At 35.3% G+C, this 21,991-nt stretch overlaps 2 protein-coding genes across 2 annotated transcripts in view; one reads left to right on the top strand and one right to left on the bottom strand.

Moving 5' to 3' along the window:
• Positions 1-16,062, top strand: part of LOC137262283 (uncharacterized) — a 144,768-nt gene extending 128,706 nt beyond the window's left edge. Inside the window, exons 4-7 of the mRNA XM_067800097.1 lie at positions 7,411-7,540; positions 12,370-12,543; positions 13,269-13,450; positions 14,351-16,062. Of these exons, the coding sequence (XP_067656198.1) occupies positions 7,411-7,540; positions 12,370-12,543; positions 13,269-13,450; positions 14,351-14,704 (840 nt within the window). The 3' untranslated portion in view covers positions 14,705-16,062. The remainder of the gene's footprint in view (positions 1-7,410; positions 7,541-12,369; positions 12,544-13,268; positions 13,451-14,350) is intronic.
• Positions 1-21,991, bottom strand: part of LOC137262277 (cysteine--tRNA ligase, cytoplasmic-like) — a 263,287-nt gene that overhangs the window by 208,427 nt on the left and 32,869 nt on the right. The gene's annotated exons all lie outside the window — the stretch shown is intronic.

Genomic DNA, 21,991 nt, shown 5'->3' on the forward strand with positions numbered 1-21,991 from the left:
ATAATCGACATAATCAATGACATATTGGGTTACTTTGAGATTTAAATAGTTCACTTATCATGATAATCCTAATACCATCACAAACCTACATCCATACTGACCTGATTAACATATTAGGTGTTTCAAATAGTAGTAATACCAGCACAAATCTACATCCTTACTGACCTGATTAACATATTAGGTGTTTCAAATAGTAGTAATACCAGCACAAATCTACATCCTTACTGACCTGATTAACATATTAGGTGTTTCAAATAGTAGTAATACCAGCACAAATCTACATCCTTACTGACCTGATTAACATATTAGGTGTTTCAAATAGTAGTAATACCAGCACAAATCTACATCCTTACTGACCTGATTAACATATTAGGTGTTTCAAATAGTAGTAATACCAGCACAAATCTACATCCTTACTGATCTGATTAACATATTAGATGTTTTAAACAGTCCTAATACCACAACAAACCAATATCCTTACTGACCCAATAATAAACTTATTATGAGCTCAAAAATCATCCTACAGCCATGACTTTTCTCAGTCCTCATAACAAAGCAAAGTTGGAACAGTATTCTAGAAAAAAATACCAACTTACGACGGTTTTCATACCATGTACCAATGTCAAGTCCTGAACCTTCAGCAGGGCAAGCTGATGCTTTAACCACTAGCCTAACTCTTATGATAACAGTGTTTGCTATACCTGTGTTACTGGTATGTCAAGATGTTACAAAATTTTGAGAAGTATCTCCACATTATTCATGCAGTTGCTGCTGCTGCTGATGTTGATGATGATGATGATGATGTTGATGATGATGTTGTTGATGATGATGTTGTTGATGATGTTGATGATGATGTTGATGATGATGATGATGATGATGTTGATGATGATGATGATGATGTTGATGATGTTGATGATGTTGATGATGATGTTGATGATGTTGTTGTTGATGATGATGATGTTGATGATGATGATGTTGATGATGATGATGATGATGAAGAAGAAGAAGAAAGAGCAAAATCTAAATAATTCAGTGATCCATGACAGATCAGAAGCATGCAAGATTTTATGAGTATGGAACGATAAATAATCATTTCTTAGAGGAAAACTATAGAATTATCAATATTACAGTGACTCACTCTTAATTCATTATCATAGGAAATGAGTTGAAATGGTTGATATCACAAATATGGATACACACTGGAAACATATTAGGTTCTTTTCAAGTTCTCGGATTTAGAAATAATCATATCATCATTCAAAGCCAGCGTCACAAATTGTCTGTGAAAATTACCTTCATTACAGATGAACATTATCTGAGTGTATTTCTGTTATTAATGAAACTGAGGTAACTTCAAAACAGTTTTTCATATTTTCATTACAAAGCAAAGAGGGAGGGCATTTATGAAGCAGAAAGACCTTTCTTCACACATCTGTACTATAATTCACACACAATATTACTAAATACATTATCAATTATGTTCAATAGATTTTCTCTATAGTGTTAATATGATAAGAAGATCCATCAATATAGTTCAGATGATCAGAACTGCCATAATCATGAAAGTACTTCAGGACAAATACACCATACTTGTTGAAATAATGGATAAACAAGACACTTTTAACAGTGTCTGGCTGGTATGTTTTAGCATGTTAGTTTACTAAAATCATATTTATAAGTTTCAAACATATAAAGTAACTGCTAAAATTGGGATCAGTTGAAAGTTCCGACTATATCATCAGCTTCTCTTTATGAATAATTATCAAATTGTGACAATACCAAGTGCTTTTTTGTGTTTTTTTTTATTTATTTATTTATATACCGAGTGTTTGTGTAAAAAGCAAATTTATTCCTCACAACTGGTCACATGCATCACAAACACATGCAGGGATTTATGGGACGCGAATTCAAGTGTCCTATATGCATAAAAATTAACAATGGATGCAACAATATTTATAAGCACTTCCACAAGGATGCAAGAAAAGTCCAAATATTTGTGTAAAAATTTCAGTCGAGTGGTAAGAATGTGATAATAATGATACACAATACAATAACAGCATTACAGCAACATGACAACAATACTAATAACAATGTTTAAGTGTCTTGGACCCCCATTTTAAAGTCCAGGACCCCCCAAAATTAGGAGTATAAGTCCCAGGGACCCTCAAATATAGGACTCACGGTAAATCCCTGCAAATGCAAAGGCAGGTCAACATTTGACTCAGAAAACATCAAACATATAGTACTGGTGAAAACAGGGAACATCACCAGACATGATTTCTGTTGGAGAAATGTCAAATTTAGCCAAACCCTCATGTCTACCATGAAACCTTTTGAAAGCATTACCAAGAACCAGCATGAGGTAGCCTTGATCGAACAACTTTGGGGCAGGGGGTGTTTGATCCTCTCTGAAATCTTTGAAGAAGCATCTCAGGATTTCTATACTAAAATATGACCTGCCACAGCATAAGGCAACAAATAGAGAATCTAGAGCTAGCAACACATCCCTACTGAGACAGTAACATGTATGTTTGTAGACCCTGCAAGCCACAATATCCCAGTCTCAATCACTCGCATACCAAGTGGTACTAGCCACAGAATTCGAGTGGCCAATTTCCAATCCACTAAACACTCGATAGCCAATGAAAACACTTGATGCTTAGCTATTCATGCTCGGGAGGGAATTGCTGACACTTCCAGGATGCAACAGACCAGTTTCAGTTGTTTGGAAAATATCTTGTCCAGTCTGAAACTGACTTCAAACATCTTGATCCTCATCATTCTCGGCTTCTCATTACAAAATCAAATATTTTTGTCCATGGACTGAATAAGTTAAATGTAACAACGAGAATGGTGATTTGAATGGCCATGTTGATGTCCAAATACAATATGCCAGTCTGGCAGTCATCTATGTCAAAGAGTGAGTTATTGACCATGTGAAAGAGTGAATACTATGAATGATTGAGCAAGTGTTAACTTCATGGATCAGGTGGTGAGAATGAGTGACTGTAAAATATTTATCATCATTTCTTTTGTCAATCACTGGGTTATCTGCTCCAGATGTGAGAAATCACACACATTTTCATATTGCTTGACTCCAGTGAGTCATGAAAGATCAAATATAGCATATCGTTTCATGAAATAAAGTATGATTGTCAATGGTTCTGGTTCAGGCAGAAGATTAAAAGGTTAGGTATTCCCCACATTCAATACTATAACAAGACACCTCGCACATAATATACTACAACAAGACACCTCGCACATAATATATTGGCTATGTACATGTATTTGCTATGCCATATATATGCTATAGTATCTATATGCTATATATTTGCTGTTTTGTTCCCAAACCTATGCTCTGTTATGTGCAAGATATCTGATATGCCAATCACTAATATCACAACCTACCACTGTCATAGCCATGTTGTTGATTGGGTTACCATTCATCTATCCCTTAAAAACTAAACATGGATTTCAAAAATAATTAACTGTACAATCAATGTCTGCCAATCTGAAAAGCATTACACTCTTCGAGACCTAATACATAAATTCATTCAAGGATACAAAGTTAAAAACTAAAGATTGATTTCTACCATGGAATATATGTAGTCAAACAGTTTTTGCTTTTCCTGGATGACAAAATGAAAGTGAGCACGGAAACAAGAAGAATGAGAGAGTTAGTTAACCATGAAGAACAATTTCTGGTATTAGCAATAACGATTAATGTTGTCATGCAACAATGAACTAGGAAGAAATCAGTTCAGTTTTATTGATAGAGATGCGTGATTAGAATGACGAAACTATCAATAATGAATTGCACAAAATCTGACAACAGCAAAGCAAGTTCTGAAGAGAACAGCACTGAAAACAATGAGGAAATTCAAAGTTAATCTAAGGGTCGCCTGTCCATGCATTCATTAACACACCAACAACATGGAGAATCTTTAATAATGGCTTGATGAAATCGCCAATAACTTCGTCATAAACCGGCCATAACTCTGGACATAAATATACTCTAATCGGAGCTGAACATACGAAATTGCAATTACAAAAAGCCTTCACATCCTGTCCGTATTCGGCGAGTCCAGAGCTTGGGTCAATAGTCACGCTCACAATACTGAGTATGGCTGCCTGGCTGCTGTCAACATAAATAGCCATGATCAGGTGGGCAGGCATTCACGCAGATTACAAAAATGGCGATCGATGTACTTACATGCACATTACGGACATTTCATGGCAAATATAGGTTTACATCCAAAGGGGATTGACAAAATATAATATCAGCTGTTAGCTTATTTAAAAAAAAAAAAAAGAATTATACTCAATCATGGGTAGGAGAAAAAATACTACTTCCTTTACTAAGTATAGTGTTATGAATTCAACTTGTCTTGTAAATCTTGGTTATCAGTAAACTGCAGTTATAACAACCTCAAATGGATCATCAATTTCAGTTTGTTATAATCAAATTTCATGGTATGCATTTCAACTAAAGTATACAACAAGTAGCCTGAAGAAAACATAATTTGTTATATCCGTCAGTTCATTATAATGGTTTACTGTAAACGAATCTGGACCTAGCAAACCTGTGATTAATGTTATATACGATGACCTCGATGTCATGCCAAAAGTTTAGTTTTGCAGTGTTTTAGCAATATTTCAGCAATATCAGGATAGGGGACATCAGAAATGGACTTCATACATTGTACCCATGTGGGGTATTGAACCTAGGTCTTTGGCATGATGGGCAAATGCTTTAACCACAAGGCTAAGCCACTGCCCCAACCCACATGTCAACATGACTGTCACCTCCATCCTTTTTATGAAGCATTTTCACCAAGTGAAGGTCAGGTTCTATCCTGCAGTCCCCAAAGGGTGTGAACACAAGAATACATTGTGTGTTCTGTTTATGCCATGGTAAAATTGGATTGTATTTTGCAACTCTCATATTTACCTATGAGACATTTTGGTGAGTGAGGTTTGTAGTGTGGGTAATGGCTTTGGCGGAATAGAGCATTTGGTTGTGGATACATGGTGTCTTTGTCAGGACGGAGGCCAAGAATAGACTATAAAAGAGTGGATGGCTTTAGAGTAGATACACAGCAATTGCACATATAAACAACAATTTTATCAGAAAAGTAGCCCAGTTAGTTCAGACAGAAAATTCAGGCAGAAAGGTGCTGACCTGTACAGACAATAATGTCCAAAGACTGCCCAGCTAATATAGAAACACAGCAACAAAACCCAACCTTCTAGTATAGATTAACAACAGTCACGTCAGAAAGGCCACAGTCTCAATAAACAGTCAAAAAAAACACAAAATCATATCCCCATCAGATAATTTGTATTGAAGGCTGCTTTGAAGATGTTCTTTCATATCCCATTATCACATATTCTCACATCATTTGGCAAATAATTTTAATATGTACCTCACTACACAATTCTATTAAACTCTTGTGAGGTAAACTTTTATATCAGCCTCTGACAAATTGTACCACTATTAATGTTGAAATATCCCTGCTTCTTTATTATCAAAGTAAATTATCAATATGGAGAGGTAATCACTGGAAATGGATTCCGGAAGCTTTGATGGTAGCATGGTAGCCAGGTGGTCTCTCTGATACAGAAGTCAAGATTCACACGTAACAATACATTATGACTACCGTGACGACCTGCTGAAAGGTCTTTCCAGATCAACAATTTGTAGGAAATTGAAAAATGCGATGACGCAGATACCTTTTGTTGAAGGGAGGAGGGTGGTCCTATATTTAGCTGGGAAAGGGTAGGGACTACTATCCAGACAACTAATGCATTAAGATTGTAAATGAGCAAGACTGTCATTAAAGTTATGAGCAAACAACTCAAGACTGTCTGACCTGAAAATGTGAGTTCTTTTCTTTCCACAGAAATAAAAGAAACATATCTGATAAATTTGGAAAGTTCAGTTTCATACTATGCATCTTCACAAGCTCAAATACTTCAACAACAAAAGACGTGGAGGAAAAGAAGCCTTCATGGATCACTCAAAATTAAAAAGTTCCAGAAAACTGATTATTATTTTGTAATATATTAAACATGTTTTATGACTGAAATCAATCCTTTCTTTTCATCACATTCAAACTTTGACATGACATACAGAAGTTATCAGAACTGTTCATCTGACAGAAAAGATTACTTTTTTCCAGTTTTGCTTCTAAATTATCATGTACAGAAAAATAAAACAAACTTTTTCAGTCTGTGGATCAAGAAAAGAAATCTAAATATGAGCAAGTCATCAAGTGCGTTGCGTAATGTGAAGTTTGTTATCACATCTTGGTACTAATCTAGTCATCATAGGCTTCAGAGACAGTTAACAAGAACATGATACGCATGTTACTGGGTTGGGTTTTACACCACTTTTCAGCATATCATGGCAGTAGATATCAGAATGGAGTTTACACTTTGCGCTCACATTGGGAATAGAACCAAGACCTTAAGGAAGGACCAACAGAAGCTTTAACCCTCCTTCTATCTAACCCACAAATAGGTGTCTCCTCTTAAACCCACGTAATCCTTCATAAAGCACATGCAAGTGAACCGTGGACTCCTTGAACACGATACATGGTGTCTACCCCAGTTGCTTGTGTTTATTTAAACATTACTTTCTGAAAATTTCATAAGCTTTATGGCTTTCCTTTTTGAAATACTTTCTGTACATTCAACCATCATGAATATTACTCCAGAAAAAGTGAGAAATCAGGGCTCTCCTACTAAGTGTTCATTACACTACTGCAATTGCTAGACTATTAAAATCTATAGTTTCACAATAGTTTGTAAGACTTTTAATACTTTGTGGATCTGGGCTCAAAAGACTAAAACTGAGACAATGTTTGGAAAGAAAAATATACTATGTTTGTAAATTCAAACACCCGAATATCATTTAATTATGCATTGTTTCAAAGATTTTGCAAAAACCCCAAAATAACCCAAAAATGAATCAAGTGAAACTACATACTCTTCGAAAAAGCAGGATTCATTGATTAGCATCAAGCCTCAAAGCTATAACAGTATTTTTCATGAACTTCATTAGGTGTTTGAGAGTAATGATGACTCTGCAACAGAGCACGTTTCTCTATGGCTATATTGTATGGATTTCACCCATTTTCCCAATAACTATCTGTGTTTAGAAGCACATAAACAATTCTCATAGTCAGGATATATCATCAGAGATACCTGGCCCACGAAATAGCACATTTCAACGTTCTATTTAGTTAGGCTTCCTTGATCTTTATTGTCAACGTGATTTAAATTATGGTTTATTCAAATCACTATGGTTACAGGTGATGCTATGTTCCTCGTCACCACGACCGTCTGTCAATTGTCTTTTGCTGTCTATTATCGAGCCTACTGAATTAGTATCGTGATTTTTTTCAGATTCCTGGCAATATGGAGGGGTTCAACTCACGCAATGAAACTATAAAATTGCCACCATCCGAAGTGATGCCGCCGATTCTCCTCAGTCAAGAACAGAACTACAAGGGAACGCAGATGTACATGATAACAGGTGAGGCCAAAGTTCAAGGTCAACAAAACATCGTAAGAAACAAGCAATCAATAATTAGCAAGGAGATTGGGTTCTCTAAACAAACTAGGCAGAGCTATGTGTATGATATTAATCAAATGATGGCTCTTCACCTTCTCAAGGTGCCTTTATTTTCGCCATTGATCCAGGATTCTGATTTGGTGGAGACTTGTTCAGCACTGACCTTTCATAGTTTAGGCTCAGATTAGTTGTATTGAATATCAGGAGAGGTTACATGGCACATGGATGTATTCTTGGAATTACATGATTAAGGTTACCGTATTAAACAGGCCACATGGACGCAAAACCTTGATTAAGTCAACCCTAATACACCATAGATCTATCAAGATCTCCCTATCTGTCCCTTGCTAAACAATCTACCACGTCGCTGACATGCACGTTTCCACTCAGCAGGAGTAGATCGGTTCATTCTGCGAATTAACTTTCATTTGACCTTCAAATCAAAGTACTGTACAAGATAGTCATTTTATGTTTTCCACGATTTAAAAACCAAGGTTATTCAAGGCATATGCCTAAATATGAACAACTGACAAATCTGAAGACTAGTATGGGAAAACCTCAAATTTATGTTATTGCCATCATGATAATATTCTTCCCCAAACTGATAACACTGTTGTATTTTTCCAGTCTTTTTCATCCCCAAGACCACAATATGCCTCTATAAGTTAAGATCAATGAATACCTATCTTGAAACCATCCATCACTCATACTCAGCAACACCTTTGACCCACCCGGTCACCTACCAAGAAATATTTATTTATATTTCTCTACTTGGTCACCTCAAAGCGATGGCCACCCGTCACATCCGGTACCCAAAACAGGAATCATCGACTGTGATCTAGCAGCTCATTTCCCAGCACAGATCCATTAAGGATCCTGTGATTACCTCTGTACGTCCTGCTGTCAGAAGATGAGAGGTAGTACAAAATGGCGGCTCAGGTGTTTCACAGCAGCCAATTTCAAATCCTCTCCACTCATAGATCAACTCCAATCTTTCCACACACCATTGGCTGTTCAAGAGCTGGCTCATGTTACTCGTTCTTTCCTGGTAGAAGCAGCGTTAACGCGTAGTTGAAAACTAATCTGGCTAAAACAACACGGTACATTCTTCTGGAAATGATACATGGCCATTATGATCGAATGATATTGTTGGTGATGTGAGCTTTTTAAGAAGATGTCTGCAGAATGGAAGCTGTCCTCAGATGTCACCATCTTTACTGGATCCTGGAATTCTTGTGAGAGAATCACCACATTTGATATTCATGCCTGTTCAAAAAACCCTGTAATATTATACGAGCTTCATGCTGAAAACGAAGATATAACTTATTTACTAAAAATTATTGCAGTACTGATATAATTTTAAGCATTTGATATCACTAAGCACTTGCATTTCTACCTAGTTTTAAAAATATTGCATTATCTGAGTGCTCCTAAAATCATTATTTGATAATAAAAACATAGCTTATTCACCAAAAAGTATCTGATGCAGTTTTGAACATAAATTTCATATCAGTCAGTGTTGTATTTCTACAAATTTTAAAAAATTGCATAATCAGGGGCCCTCCAAAATAATTATTGGCCAATAAACATATAACTTATTTACAACAAACTAGCATGCAGTTTTGAATATAAATCTCACATTAATGTGTATCATTTCTACTAAACTGGAAAAAGTAAAACTTTCGAATTGTGTGTTATACTTTCTGTTCAGGCTTTCTACAGTTTGAAATGCTGATCAGGATCTACAAGATAGATAAAGAAAATTGACATAAATAGATGTCTGCACTGAAATTCACTACCAAGTGATTACATTTCAAATATTTGAGAAAGTCTGTCTGTAACTTCCTGTGAAAGAAAACAGACATAAAGTTCTTCATTCTCTGCACAGTTGAAACAATCACGCACTGACGGCTAGCAACCGCCAACAAAGAAGGAGATGTATTACTCTGTAAGCAACAAACAGACCACCATTTTTATGCCAGTTTGACAAATTGCCAAGGAAAATACGGCTGGATGTATTTCTGTTGCAAATCCCTCACCTATGCGAAGAGATGTCAGAAAAATTGTCACTTTTTATGAAATTTCAAAGAAGCCTGGGATTCTGAGTGGAAGGGTTATTCATGTCTCACAGCCATGCACTTGTACCGCGTCACGGTGCAGTCCTGAAAATAAGGAGCCTATCTGAACAATCTAGTATCCGATTTCCTTCTTCACAGCTCAATTTGCACTGACATTGTAAGCATTTTAAAAAAAAGTCAGATTCTGATAACCGAACATTTGAAGATATTGACTTCAAATATAAATTTAACCATATCCTATTGAAGAATTTTCCAGACATTTTTCTTCACCAACTTGTTCATTTGAGAAAACACCTAGTATTTTTAGAGATAGATTACTCAAGTCATACAGAACCCTGCTAATTCCTTGTTTTGATAGAAATGTAAAAATAAAAGATAAAGCCAGTGTACATTTTTGTGTAGGACTTGAACACCTTGTCAAGACAATATGTCACGCAGACATTTATGTAGCAATGTATCCTTCACATAACCACACGGAACTGACTAAAAATCCACAAATATCACCATCTGTGTCAGCCTCTTACTCCTGGTCTATGTCTTTTCCAAATACAAAAATAAGCTTGCTCTACACCTCAACCAGTTTGAGAATTACAGCTTGCAATTTTTATCCATAAGCCACATATATTAAGTTTTTAATGAGGGAAAGATAATTTCATTTGAACTGAAATGTGTCCTATTCACATGCAGCACTTAAAATATAATTTATCAAATATTTTTTTCTTCCATCTTGGATTGTATTTTGATGCAATAAAATCTAAAATATAAATATGAAAATGTCTAGCTCAATATAGTAAATAAGTATAATCTTGCGAAAGATTGTGCACGTGATGTAAGAAATAATCCAAATCTACATTTTTGTTGTGGTCGGAATCAGTTGTATTCCCAACAGTCTGGGTGTAGCAGTATCACTCCCAAACTATGGCTATAAAATGACTATAATAACAGGATAGGATACAGAGAAAGAGAGAATCATTTGGAGATGTGAGACTAAGTGCAGCCACTTTCTAAAATAAACTTTACAACATTAGCGTCAGAGAAACAGGTGAAGAGGCCCTTGTGGAAATACTCCGCCCTAACACTGGCTAAAGTGACAAACTAGAAAGTATTATTCCAATAAACAAAACATGAAACCTTCCTGATTTGTCATTTTCCTGCTTTTTGTAAGAGCTACTCCCTTTCTGGACATTTAAAATGCACCTTCCTTTTTATATTCATACAAAAATAATGTCCTTGACATTTTAAAATAAATATTTTCATTATCAAACATGACGATACTGCAAAATACAAGTTTAAAACTTGGTTATCGTTTTTTAAGACACTTTTTCTACATTGTCTGTTGAGGGCCTTGTCACAATTGTTTAACATTTCTTCGAGCATTTGTTTTCTGTATTCATGCTGTCAGTGTTTTACTATAATTATTTCAAGTTGAACAATCTAAACAGGTCCGTTTTCACTTGAACATTTGAGCACATCATTTAAAAAAAATAACATGCTAGGAACATGTGATTTTTCCTCATTAGTTTACGACCAAAATGATCCACAACATTATCACCACATTTTGAAGGCAAATGGGTTAATCTGCCTCAGTTTTAGAGTTAAGGTGATATGATGTCCAATCTTTCAGTGGATTTCCCAAGTAAAAGGCGTAGAGAAGAGTGTGACTTTGATGATACTGCCGAATGGCTGTCGAGAGAGACAACAATCTTTGCTTTTCCTCTAAACTCAGCCTCAGGTGAATTACGAATTATCAACACGTTGTGAGACACCATCAACATCCACTGGCACTCACTGCCATCATCACAGATGTTGAAAACACCCGCTGATATTAAGACATTCCGAGAAAAATTCTGACTCCCTGGCCTTACACACTTCCTTTGGGAGATAGATATGAGATTTTTTTAATCTTTCAAGATATTTCATTGATTATTCAAGCCAAACAGAATCTTGTATTGTTATGATGAAAGAAATATTGCAAGTTTGGCCAATATTTCAATATTTAGGCAGGACTTGTTGATACAATGGCTTTGAGTTTGCCCATCTTAACTCAAAATCAATATCAGTTTTACTATTAGGGAGACCTTTGAGAATATGTAGCCATCATTAAGTTCATTAACGACAAGATATTGCTCAAATACTATCATAATTTCCTTATCACTTATGAGTCATAAAAAGATGACACAAAAAGAAAATCTGATTATAGCATGTTTGGGGAATGTTTGAAATGAATGTCAAAGGCAAACTGTCAATTGTTTTGAATCAGTATAAAGGAAAACAGTTTTCAAGTGTAACGCTTCTCAGACATTGCTGGAGCTTAATATCTGATTCAAATTCAGGTGAATCTGTCAAAGCCTACAGAACAAATTGAAGAATTCATTATGATGTAATCTTTTGTTGATGATTGCTAATGCACAGTGCTAAATCCTAAATTCAAATATGAACATGCACACACATGCACACACACGCACATGCACTGCAAATGCAAACACAAAAACAAAATTCACAAATTTCATTAAGAACCAACTGATCAAATCTTAATACAAAAAATACAGTTTCTTTAATACAGATCTGAATCTGTTGCCCAAGAACCTGTAGCTTGGCCCTTCAATATGTCACGTACATTCGGCTATTTACATTTGAAATACCATGACAACTATTCATACAAACAAGCTCACTTAGTGCTGTTGCACATACATCTATGTTTGTGTGTTGTAGCATACTTTAAGCACCCAAGCCTGATCTGCAGCCCCTACGCATACAACGCCCACCCAGGCAAAGGCTTGTACATCCAAATGGGCTATAGGGTTGAGCATGAATATGAGAGGATACCCCTAGAGGCCCATCATCTTTCCTACGAGTGGAAGCGGGGAAACTGCATCCCTAAAATGGGTAGGAATTAATTTCTATTTCCATTCCAATCATATTCAGCATATTGAAGAAAAAAAACGATTCCATGAAGAACAAATGAAGACTTGCAAAACAGACTCTTAGGCATATATCTTATTTCCTGGCCAAACCTTTTTGAATAAGTCCTAACTGACTTTGTGAGATATGTAAATATTCTATTTCCTGTAGACCATGTTTTTCCAGATGAAATTCTTAGATGTATCTCTTGTATGGGTTTGGATTCATATTACATTCATATCACATTCAGCATACCTATTAAGAAATGCCAGAACCAGCAAATGAAGAGATCTCTAAAAGTATCTGTTGTATTTTCTTGCAAAATTAAGATTAGAATGAAATTGTTTATTGACATTGAGATATATATGTATTTCATTTCACAAAAACTGTATCAGGGCTCTTCTTTGCTGAAACAATTGGCTGAGGCAAGAAAAGTAAGATACTGTTATTTGTACAACTAATTGTGGATAGCTGATAGTTAAGAAGACCTTGGGTGAAAAGATTCTTATTGTGTCATAAAAAAATACAAATTGCATGAATTGCACATTGACATAAATAGATTTAGGGGTTGTTTTTTTGTTAAATCTTCACATCCCTCTATTTGATTTCAAATAATGACTACATTATATTGTTTGATGTCACTGTATGACTGAAGAAATGATAACATGACATAATCTCAGTTTGTGCTACTATGTTCCCTCTACATACAGGTTTACACTACTTCAAGAACCTGTCCAAGAACATGCCATGTGAACGCCTGTATCCTGTGTTCTTGATGTACAACACGGAGGGCCAGCTTGGAGCTTTTGGCTGGATATTCCAAGGGGAACCAATAACTCAATCCAGCATGGAAGAACTCCGCTGGTTCAAACTGACTCCAACTGTCTACCCGGTAAACAAAATCACCCTGTGATAAATACATGTTAAATACCACCATTCATGATATGATTCATAGAAGGAATACAATATTCTTTTTGAAAAATATAATCAACATAAACTCAACAAAACGAGTTTTGGAGCATTAATGCTTTATATGGAATTTTATATTAATCTAATGCTCCATCTTCATACAAAAACATATCCTTTAAATTTTATGTTCTCTAATGTTTTTGTTCAGTATATATTCCTTGTTCTGGGAAATAACAGAAAAAAATAACAATTCATACTGAAACTACTTCTAATCTGTATTGATGACATTATGGCTTAAAAAATAATGATTAAAATCATGACATGTAAATATTGCCTGATAATTATCACATATATAACTTCATCAATTGCTGTGATGTCATTCTCTGCATCATGTACATCCAGCTGGAAGAGTGAGTGAGTGAGTTACAGTTGAACGTCTGTGGATCAGTATGTTTTCATGCCAGCTTGATTAGGGAAGACAGCATGAAGTGACGCATCTGCTTACCACCATTGTTGGTAAACACAGAAATATATTCATGGCAAATTGGGATTTGAACCCAAGATGATAAGGATTTCAAGAAACAACTGCACAAGAAATTTAGATAATCAATGGAAGAATGAAACTTGTTTTTGACTTTGTTGAAATGTGGGTGGGGTAGCCTAGTGGTTTATTTATCAGTCATGACTAGGCCCAGGTTTGATTCCTATCATTGTGAAGTCACTTACTGAGTGCCTTGCCTATTTCTGATGTCCCGAGCAATGATATTGCTGGAATATAGTTATAAACAGCGTAAAACCTGACTCACTCACTCACTCACACATTCATTCATTCACCTAAGTTACTGACCATAAATCTTACTAATCAAATTCTCTTCTCTTTCAGTTCACGTTTGATACAAATATGCTTCCATCTTGTATGTTCAACAAAGAGTTCAGTGTGTTTGGAATCCATATATGGCTTCGCAATGAGGACAAAATGCTCTGTCCACTTCCAACTGTCATGCCCCAAACAAAACGCCCACCAACGACCTACAAGCCCAAGAAAACCAGGCCCACAGAGAACAATATTATTCTTGACAAAATTATTCGTGATCGAGAAGAACAATCTGGAAGTGCTGCAAGTAGTGTAACAGGAGACAGTTTAATTTTTAAAATCACATTTTGTTTAAGTGCACTGTTCATGAGGTGTGTGAGGAACTTCTTTTCAATTCCATCACCAACAGCGTGTGATTCATAGGATCATGTGACTGAGCTACATCATTTGTTTGAGAAGTTAACATTGTGATATAACGTGTCGGTCTAATCTTGTAACTGCCTTAACACTACTGTCTTCTACCCTGCATAGAAGATCCACAAGATTGGTACAGGACCATTCTTTTGGGATGCTTTCAGAAGACCTACAGAATGACCTACAGGATGACCTTCAGGATGCGGTCCTCCAACTGGACGCTCTGTACCTCAATATCAAGGTGTGACAGGACTGGCCAAGGTCTTTTTACAAAATCTATACAAGGTCTACTCAGGATCTCTTCACAAGATTTGAGATCTTTTGACAGGATCTAAGCAAGGTCTGTTCACAGGATTTGAGCTCTTTCAACAGATATGTACAAGGTCTATGAACAGGATTTGGGGAATCTTTAGAAGATCCGTACAAGTTCTGTTCATACAATCTGGGGTCTTTTAACAGGATTTGGGATCTATACACAGATTCATTAAAAGTTGATACAGGGTCTACATACAAGATGCTTACAGATCCACGAAGGTACATACATGCTGTTTAAGGAGTCACAACGGCTGTGTGACATAAAACACCATGTTATGAGATCACTAACAGATATCCAAGAGGACATCATCAACTGAGACAAGTTCTTAGCCACATCTTAGATATACATACACCATTTATCCAAAAGACGTTATGTCAACCAGAACAAATGACGGTACAAATTCAAAATTAGGTAACAATGCAACAATGCTTGGGTCACAATATAGAGCATATTCACGTTAACCATTTCAGGTTTTGAATACACGAATGAATATGAGGCAATTGTTTCCGTGGTGAAGGTCAACTCAGTCCCATTGACACAAAGGACAGAGAACATTGTCACTTCCTGACTCCTGTTTCATTCAATGATAATCAGAATGAATTTCAATTTGTCGTGGTGTGTCACAATATACATATCCAAAATCACACAGAGTAGCAAGTTCTTGTGCTCGTTATCAGGTGAGGAATTGACACAAAGAGAATCAGTGCCCTTGATTTTATTCTGAAAAAACAAAAAAAAACACAAAACTGGTGTTGTACTTGCAGACTTGGACACCATGAGACATTTCTTCCAAAGACTTTATCTGAAGCTTGGAGAACAATGTTAAGTGTTAAAATGCATCACCATTGGTATTAAGCCTAAGTCCTGTATATGTCATTCATTTATTTCCACTACTTATATTGAAAGAGTGCTTTGCTAAGTCATTTTGTGTGCCTGCAGTATCATTTGATTCCTTTCTGTTTCATTAAGTCAGTGAAGGAAGGAAGGAAAAACTTGCTGTTGTACGTAAAGCGTTGTATCTGTTAAACAAAAATAAATAAATAATTCTGTATGCATGCAGTCTATTTTGTTTCAAAAGTCATTGTGCATTTTTTATGAGACAAAGGAAAGAGCTAATCTGGAACTGTTCCACAAAGTGATCTTAGCGCTAAGATGACTGTAACTCTCGTACTTTAACATACATTTACGCCAGTCTTAGCATGAAGACAATGTTGAGGAACTGGTCTTTGACCCGGCATCAAAAAGGAATTTTCGCATTAAGATGAATGTAATTCCTGTACTTCAAAGATATGTTTACGCTAGTTGTAGCACAAAGAAATTTGTGGATCTGGTCTCAGATGCAGCTTCATACAAGTGATCTTGCCGTAAAGATGTCCACAACGCCATCACCTGAACATAAGTAGCATGACCAGCCAGTCAACTCACAAAGATAACTCTGTGGAATCGGTCCTTGCTTCACTTCACAATATCTCAGTACCACAATTGTTATAAGTCTTTGGTAACGAATGCGATTTGTGGTTGTCTTCACGTTAACATTGCTTAGCAGAACCTAGCCTTGTATGCTAATTTCCCCAAACACCCAGCCATTTTCTTATTTAAAGATCTTAAGTTTGTGAATAGCATCACAGTCCTAATGGTTTATATTTAAACACTTTTATCATAAATTCCACCGATGAAATGTTTTTGGTCTCCTATGCAGGGTGTGGCCTCAATGCAAGCTTTAAAAGCCGACCAAATGACGAACATGTGCACTGTTGTTGTTTGTTCTCATGTAAATACACTTGGAGTTCACTGGTGCATGCGAATCTGTACATAACATATCAAGCATAACAGGACTGGAAACGGTCGCAGAATTTAGCATGTCGTCAAAACCTCAACATGTCGTATAGAAATCATGTTGATCCTGACTTTGTGATAGTCCGTAGCAGTATCTGACAAGTTTGTATTCTCAATGTATGATGAAATCACCATTCTGTACAATAAGAATGGACTACATGCACATATATGTGTAACTAGAATTCCGATGTTTAAGTACCTGTAGAACTGTAAATGCTTTGTCAAATTCTGAATTCTTCTGGCAGATATGTGCTGGTTGGTTATTTCACATTTTTTTCAAATATAATTCATTACTGCACGAAACACAAATTAGGCCTCATTGGTTATTTTTAGTTGGTTATGAGACCAATCAAAAATACTGAAATTAGAAAAAGAAAAATTGTTTGTTCAGACTGTTTTACAGTTGGGTGCAATGAAAATCACTGCTGTTCATGTGAAATTTAGACAAACATGTATGAAATCTTTAAGAAACAAACCATTATTACTTCTTGGTCTCATTTTGCAACCACACTCCTGTGGTCACATGACCTTGGAGTTTTGTTTTCATTCATTAGTGGCAGTACTAGTCCAGAAGTAAAAATTTAACCATTTACACTGAACTTTTGAGTAAGAATTGTGTAAACCAACTAAAAAAAGTGAAAGGCCTTACATTTATTGTGGTTTGTTACTTCAAAGCCCTATGATATCAATAAAACGTGTATATGATGAAACATGTCTGTTCTCGTGTAGGATTGCCTTTGCCAACTGGTTGATTGTGTTCTGTTTATGGATTGAAATTTCTTTTTCCAATATTAACAGTTTCCTGTTTCCAGCCTCTCTGATCTAGACAGGGTCATCACATAGTCCATATACACACTAGCATCAGTAGCTAATGTTTGCCTGACAACTTATTAACACTCCTGAAGCGTGACAGTAGACGCTCCCTGCTGGCTTATTACTTGCAATGTGTGAATTTTTGTGAATAAGTCCATGTTTGAGATTGTTTCAAGAATACACAAACGAATAATCTTATTTTTTTTAAAGATCATCTTTTCTTTGATGTCACTGACAGAAAACAGAAAATCAGCTTTGATTTGCATTCACACAGTTTTCTATATTTACTTATAGAATTACTTCATGAAACATTCATATTTTCAATCATTGGACACAAATAGCTCCTAAAGAGTACAGGTTTATACATGCAGCTTCCCTTACAACTTATTAGCATCTTTTTGCAGCATGGGCCAAACAGTTTCATTAGGCTGACCAGAATGGCAACAAACAGAAATCAAAATTTTGTAAATATTTCAAATTCAAATTTTTCACAGCTGAACAAACACAAAATTTAAGGCATCTGTACCATAATGGAAAACATAAATTCACTACAAAATCGTCATCCAAAACTTGTCATCCAAATACACTTGTTCTGTCGATATAAAGCTAAGACGTCTTTGCAGACAAATTTGTGAATATCATTATGTGGTTCAAAATTGGAATTGGAACTATTTAGACATAGGAAAAAGCCACTTCCTGTTTGGCCATGATACCTTAAAAAGAATAAATCACCCTTTCCAATCTGATAAAACTAAATATACATGACTTAACAATGTTTAAATTCTGATTGTCATTTGACACTGATTGGGTGTCTTTATCAACTTCTGAACAGCTTCAGATAAACCTCTGTACATTCTAATAAACAAAACTCAATGGTTTTATACTTATGGAGATATTTAATTAAGTACTTAGAGAGCTAATCTTGATAACCTGACAGCCCACCTAATCAATACAAAACAGTAACATATCCCTTCTACTGAAAAGGGTGACCCTTTTCGTTCTGTCATAGGAATAATTTAACATTTTCACAATAAATATTTCCTAATATTCTCCCATTATAACAGATAACAGCCAACGTCTCAGCCATATTTCATTTCAGAAATCTGTTACCATAGTAACATACATACTTAAAGGTTAAACAGGAACTTATTAAAAGTAGGTCTTCTTTGTCAGAGATTTCCGTGAATGGCTTACATTAAACCTCATGGACAGTTACACTCCATCTTGTCAAGCTTCAAAAAGGTATAGTGACAAAAGTCTCTTACTAAGATAATACTTTGAAAATTCTCTTCCACAGCATACCTTGCACTGACTGACAGTTTTGATAAATTTCAATCAGATGAAATCCAGTTATACGACTTATTTAAGAAGAAATTAATTCCTGTGTGTCATCATCAAATATTTTTCTTTATATCTTCATCAGATAGTCACACTTTAATACATAAACCATGAATTAGTTTGAGTGACTTCAACACATATCCTTTTCGTCACTATGAGACATTTACAAGATAAAACGAAATCCTGTAAAAGTGTCTTTGTCAAGATCACAACAACCATAAAGCTGTGATTCTAGAGAACTGCTCAGGCTAAAAGTAACATGATAGGTTGAGCATGGCTATGTTGAAACTGTAACCCTCTATTTATTGGGCATTAAGAGGCAAACAAGTGTTATCTTGATGATCAAAGAATTAATAATGAATAAATGCCAAGAGGTCATGTCTGCATTTGGATGAGATAGGATCTCTAAGTGAATAGCAAAGCAGTGATTCATCATATTTCACAGAAATGATAATTAACTCACACATTCTGTGATATATATGGCAACAGAACTTTCAACATTGAAATAAGAATCTGTTGGAATTCAGGAAAGACTGGTGATGTTTCCATGTCAACAGCAAGAAGGAACAGTCACAAAATGGCATCCATTTTGTAAATGGCTACTCACCGCTGTTAGATCTTGTGGATCAGTGAAAATTAAATGAAATAAAAGTTAGATATAAAAGTTCCGATTAAAAATTATAACACAAAGGTTACAATCATATACACTGATTTTATACTTTAAGAATTATTTCTTATTTATAAGAAAATATTGGTTGCTGGACTGTACTGTTTCATTTGTAACATGTCATTAATCCAGCAACTTGGCAATACGAACTCAAAATAAGGAATGTCTGTCATATTAGGGATCAGGGACTCAGTTACAGGAAAATTGGTTTATCACAATGGAATAATTTGTTTATCAACTCTGAAACACAAAAAAAATATTTGGATTGTCTATATGTAACTTAATGGACATAAATACATCAATGACTTATTAAAATGAATTATTTTTATCAAGCTGATATATTTTGTTCATCAACTGTGATATTCACAAAAAATTGACATCTCAATATATAATCTAAAAGACATGAATAATGATGTAACTGACTCATTAACACAAATTTGTTTACAGATAAACTCTGAAATGCAAAAAAAATATTGATAAGTAAAATAGAGAAAAACAGGAATGTCTATATGTACTTTAATGGACATAAATATGTGGAAAGAGTTCCTTCCGTTCTCCCATGTTCTTTCTTTCGCAGATTAACAGAAGTAACAATAAGCGCTTCAACCCTATATATTGTATTTAATTTCAAGGCATTTAATTACTTTTGTGAGTCCTCCAGTAATTGTTGTGCTAGGTTTTGTTAATAATTCTAGTATACATCAATTTAGAAATGTTATTTGGGATGGGGGTACAGGAGGAACTCCCAAATATGTTAATGATCCATTAAGTGGAATGTTTGTGTACCATATGACAGGGGAACACCTTAATGAAATTGTCCCAATAAACATAAACATGACTGTTAATAACGTTAACAAGTGAATCCACCCGAGTCCTTGTCTCTGTAAATAGCTGTTGGTTGTTTATTTAATGTCATCATGATTCACAGACACATCTTTGATTACATCATTACCTCTCATTACTGCATAAACACTCTTGCTTTTCTGCAAGTCTTTAAGTGCTACATGACACGTGTGAATACTGTAAATGAATGAATGAATGAATGAATGAATGAATGTATGAATGAATGAATGAATGAAGCAAGAACTGCAAAGTCTGATTTAAGGCTTTTCTCCTGTGTTCCCCATATGTAGATAAAGGTTGTTTTTCATATGTTTCCCCCAAAGTTGAATTAGCTTCTTCTGTCCTACTTTACCCCAATGATAGCTTTTTCTGAAGTTTTCACCAACATTTGAACAAGCATTTTCTACTATGTTTCTCCCCAAACTGATGAAGGTTCAGTTTGGTCTTTTTCTACCAAATGTTCCCAAGGATTGCTTAGCAACAGAATGTGTAAATGAAGTTTCTACCAGCATTGATCGTGTTTTTTTTTCTGATCAGTTAAACCAAAGATAAATTTTTTCCTGTAAGTTCCATAAAGATTGACAGATGTGCTTTTCTTCTAAATTTCTCCTAAGATTGACTGAGGCTTATCATTTTAAAAATTTCTCAAATATAAGATCTGTTCTGACTTGCAAAGGAAATGATATTCATTTAACTTTTCTGTCAAAAAAACCCCCCAAACTTATATTCGTAATTTACCTTCACATGGACCATGTTAACATATTTTTTCATAACTGTTTCTTTTCTTGTTTATCTTTTTTCTTCACAAAATAGAATAACATTTTATGTTAACACAGCCATAGTTCTTGTGACAGTGCACTGAATGAAAGGTAACTTTGTGTAAGAAGTTTGCACATATAATGTGTGTCCTACATGACAATGTTTATCGATGTGTATATCCTACCCCTTGTGTACAGAAGTGATGATATATAATAGTGTGAGTAACATGGCGGCTTTTGTACCACTGACCTGTAAACGAGGCTCCTCATTATATGGCCTGTCAATGCTGTAAAATGACAGAGGGTATGTTCAATATGATTTGATTTTTGTGAAATAACTTATTTTTGACTTTGAAGCTACTTCTGTAAATATGTCACTCAGAACATCAGAATAAAATGTTTGCAATGTCCTTATTGGTCTTGTTTATGAATTAATGTGTGCATATTGCACTGATCAGCAAAAGAAACGCAAGTTTTGAAAAAAATGAATCGCACAAAAGTAAGTGTTAATATTCATGTCTCCTGTTTAAAAACCTGACAAAAAGCATGAATTCCATTTCTTTTGCTGGTCAGTTTATATCCTGGATCCTTACGGGTCAGTAAGAGAGCCTTGTGGTTGAAGCATCTGCTCATTATGCTGAAGTCCTGGGTTCGATTTCCCACATGGGTACAATGTGTGAAGCCTATCTCTGGTGTTCCTCGCCATGAGGTTTCTGGACTGCAGC

The sequence above is a fragment of the Haliotis asinina genome, chromosome 14, assembly GCF_037392515.1.
Source record: "Haliotis asinina isolate JCU_RB_2024 chromosome 14, JCU_Hal_asi_v2, whole genome shotgun sequence".
NCBI lineage: Eukaryota > Metazoa > Mollusca > Gastropoda > Lepetellida > Haliotidae > Haliotis > Haliotis asinina.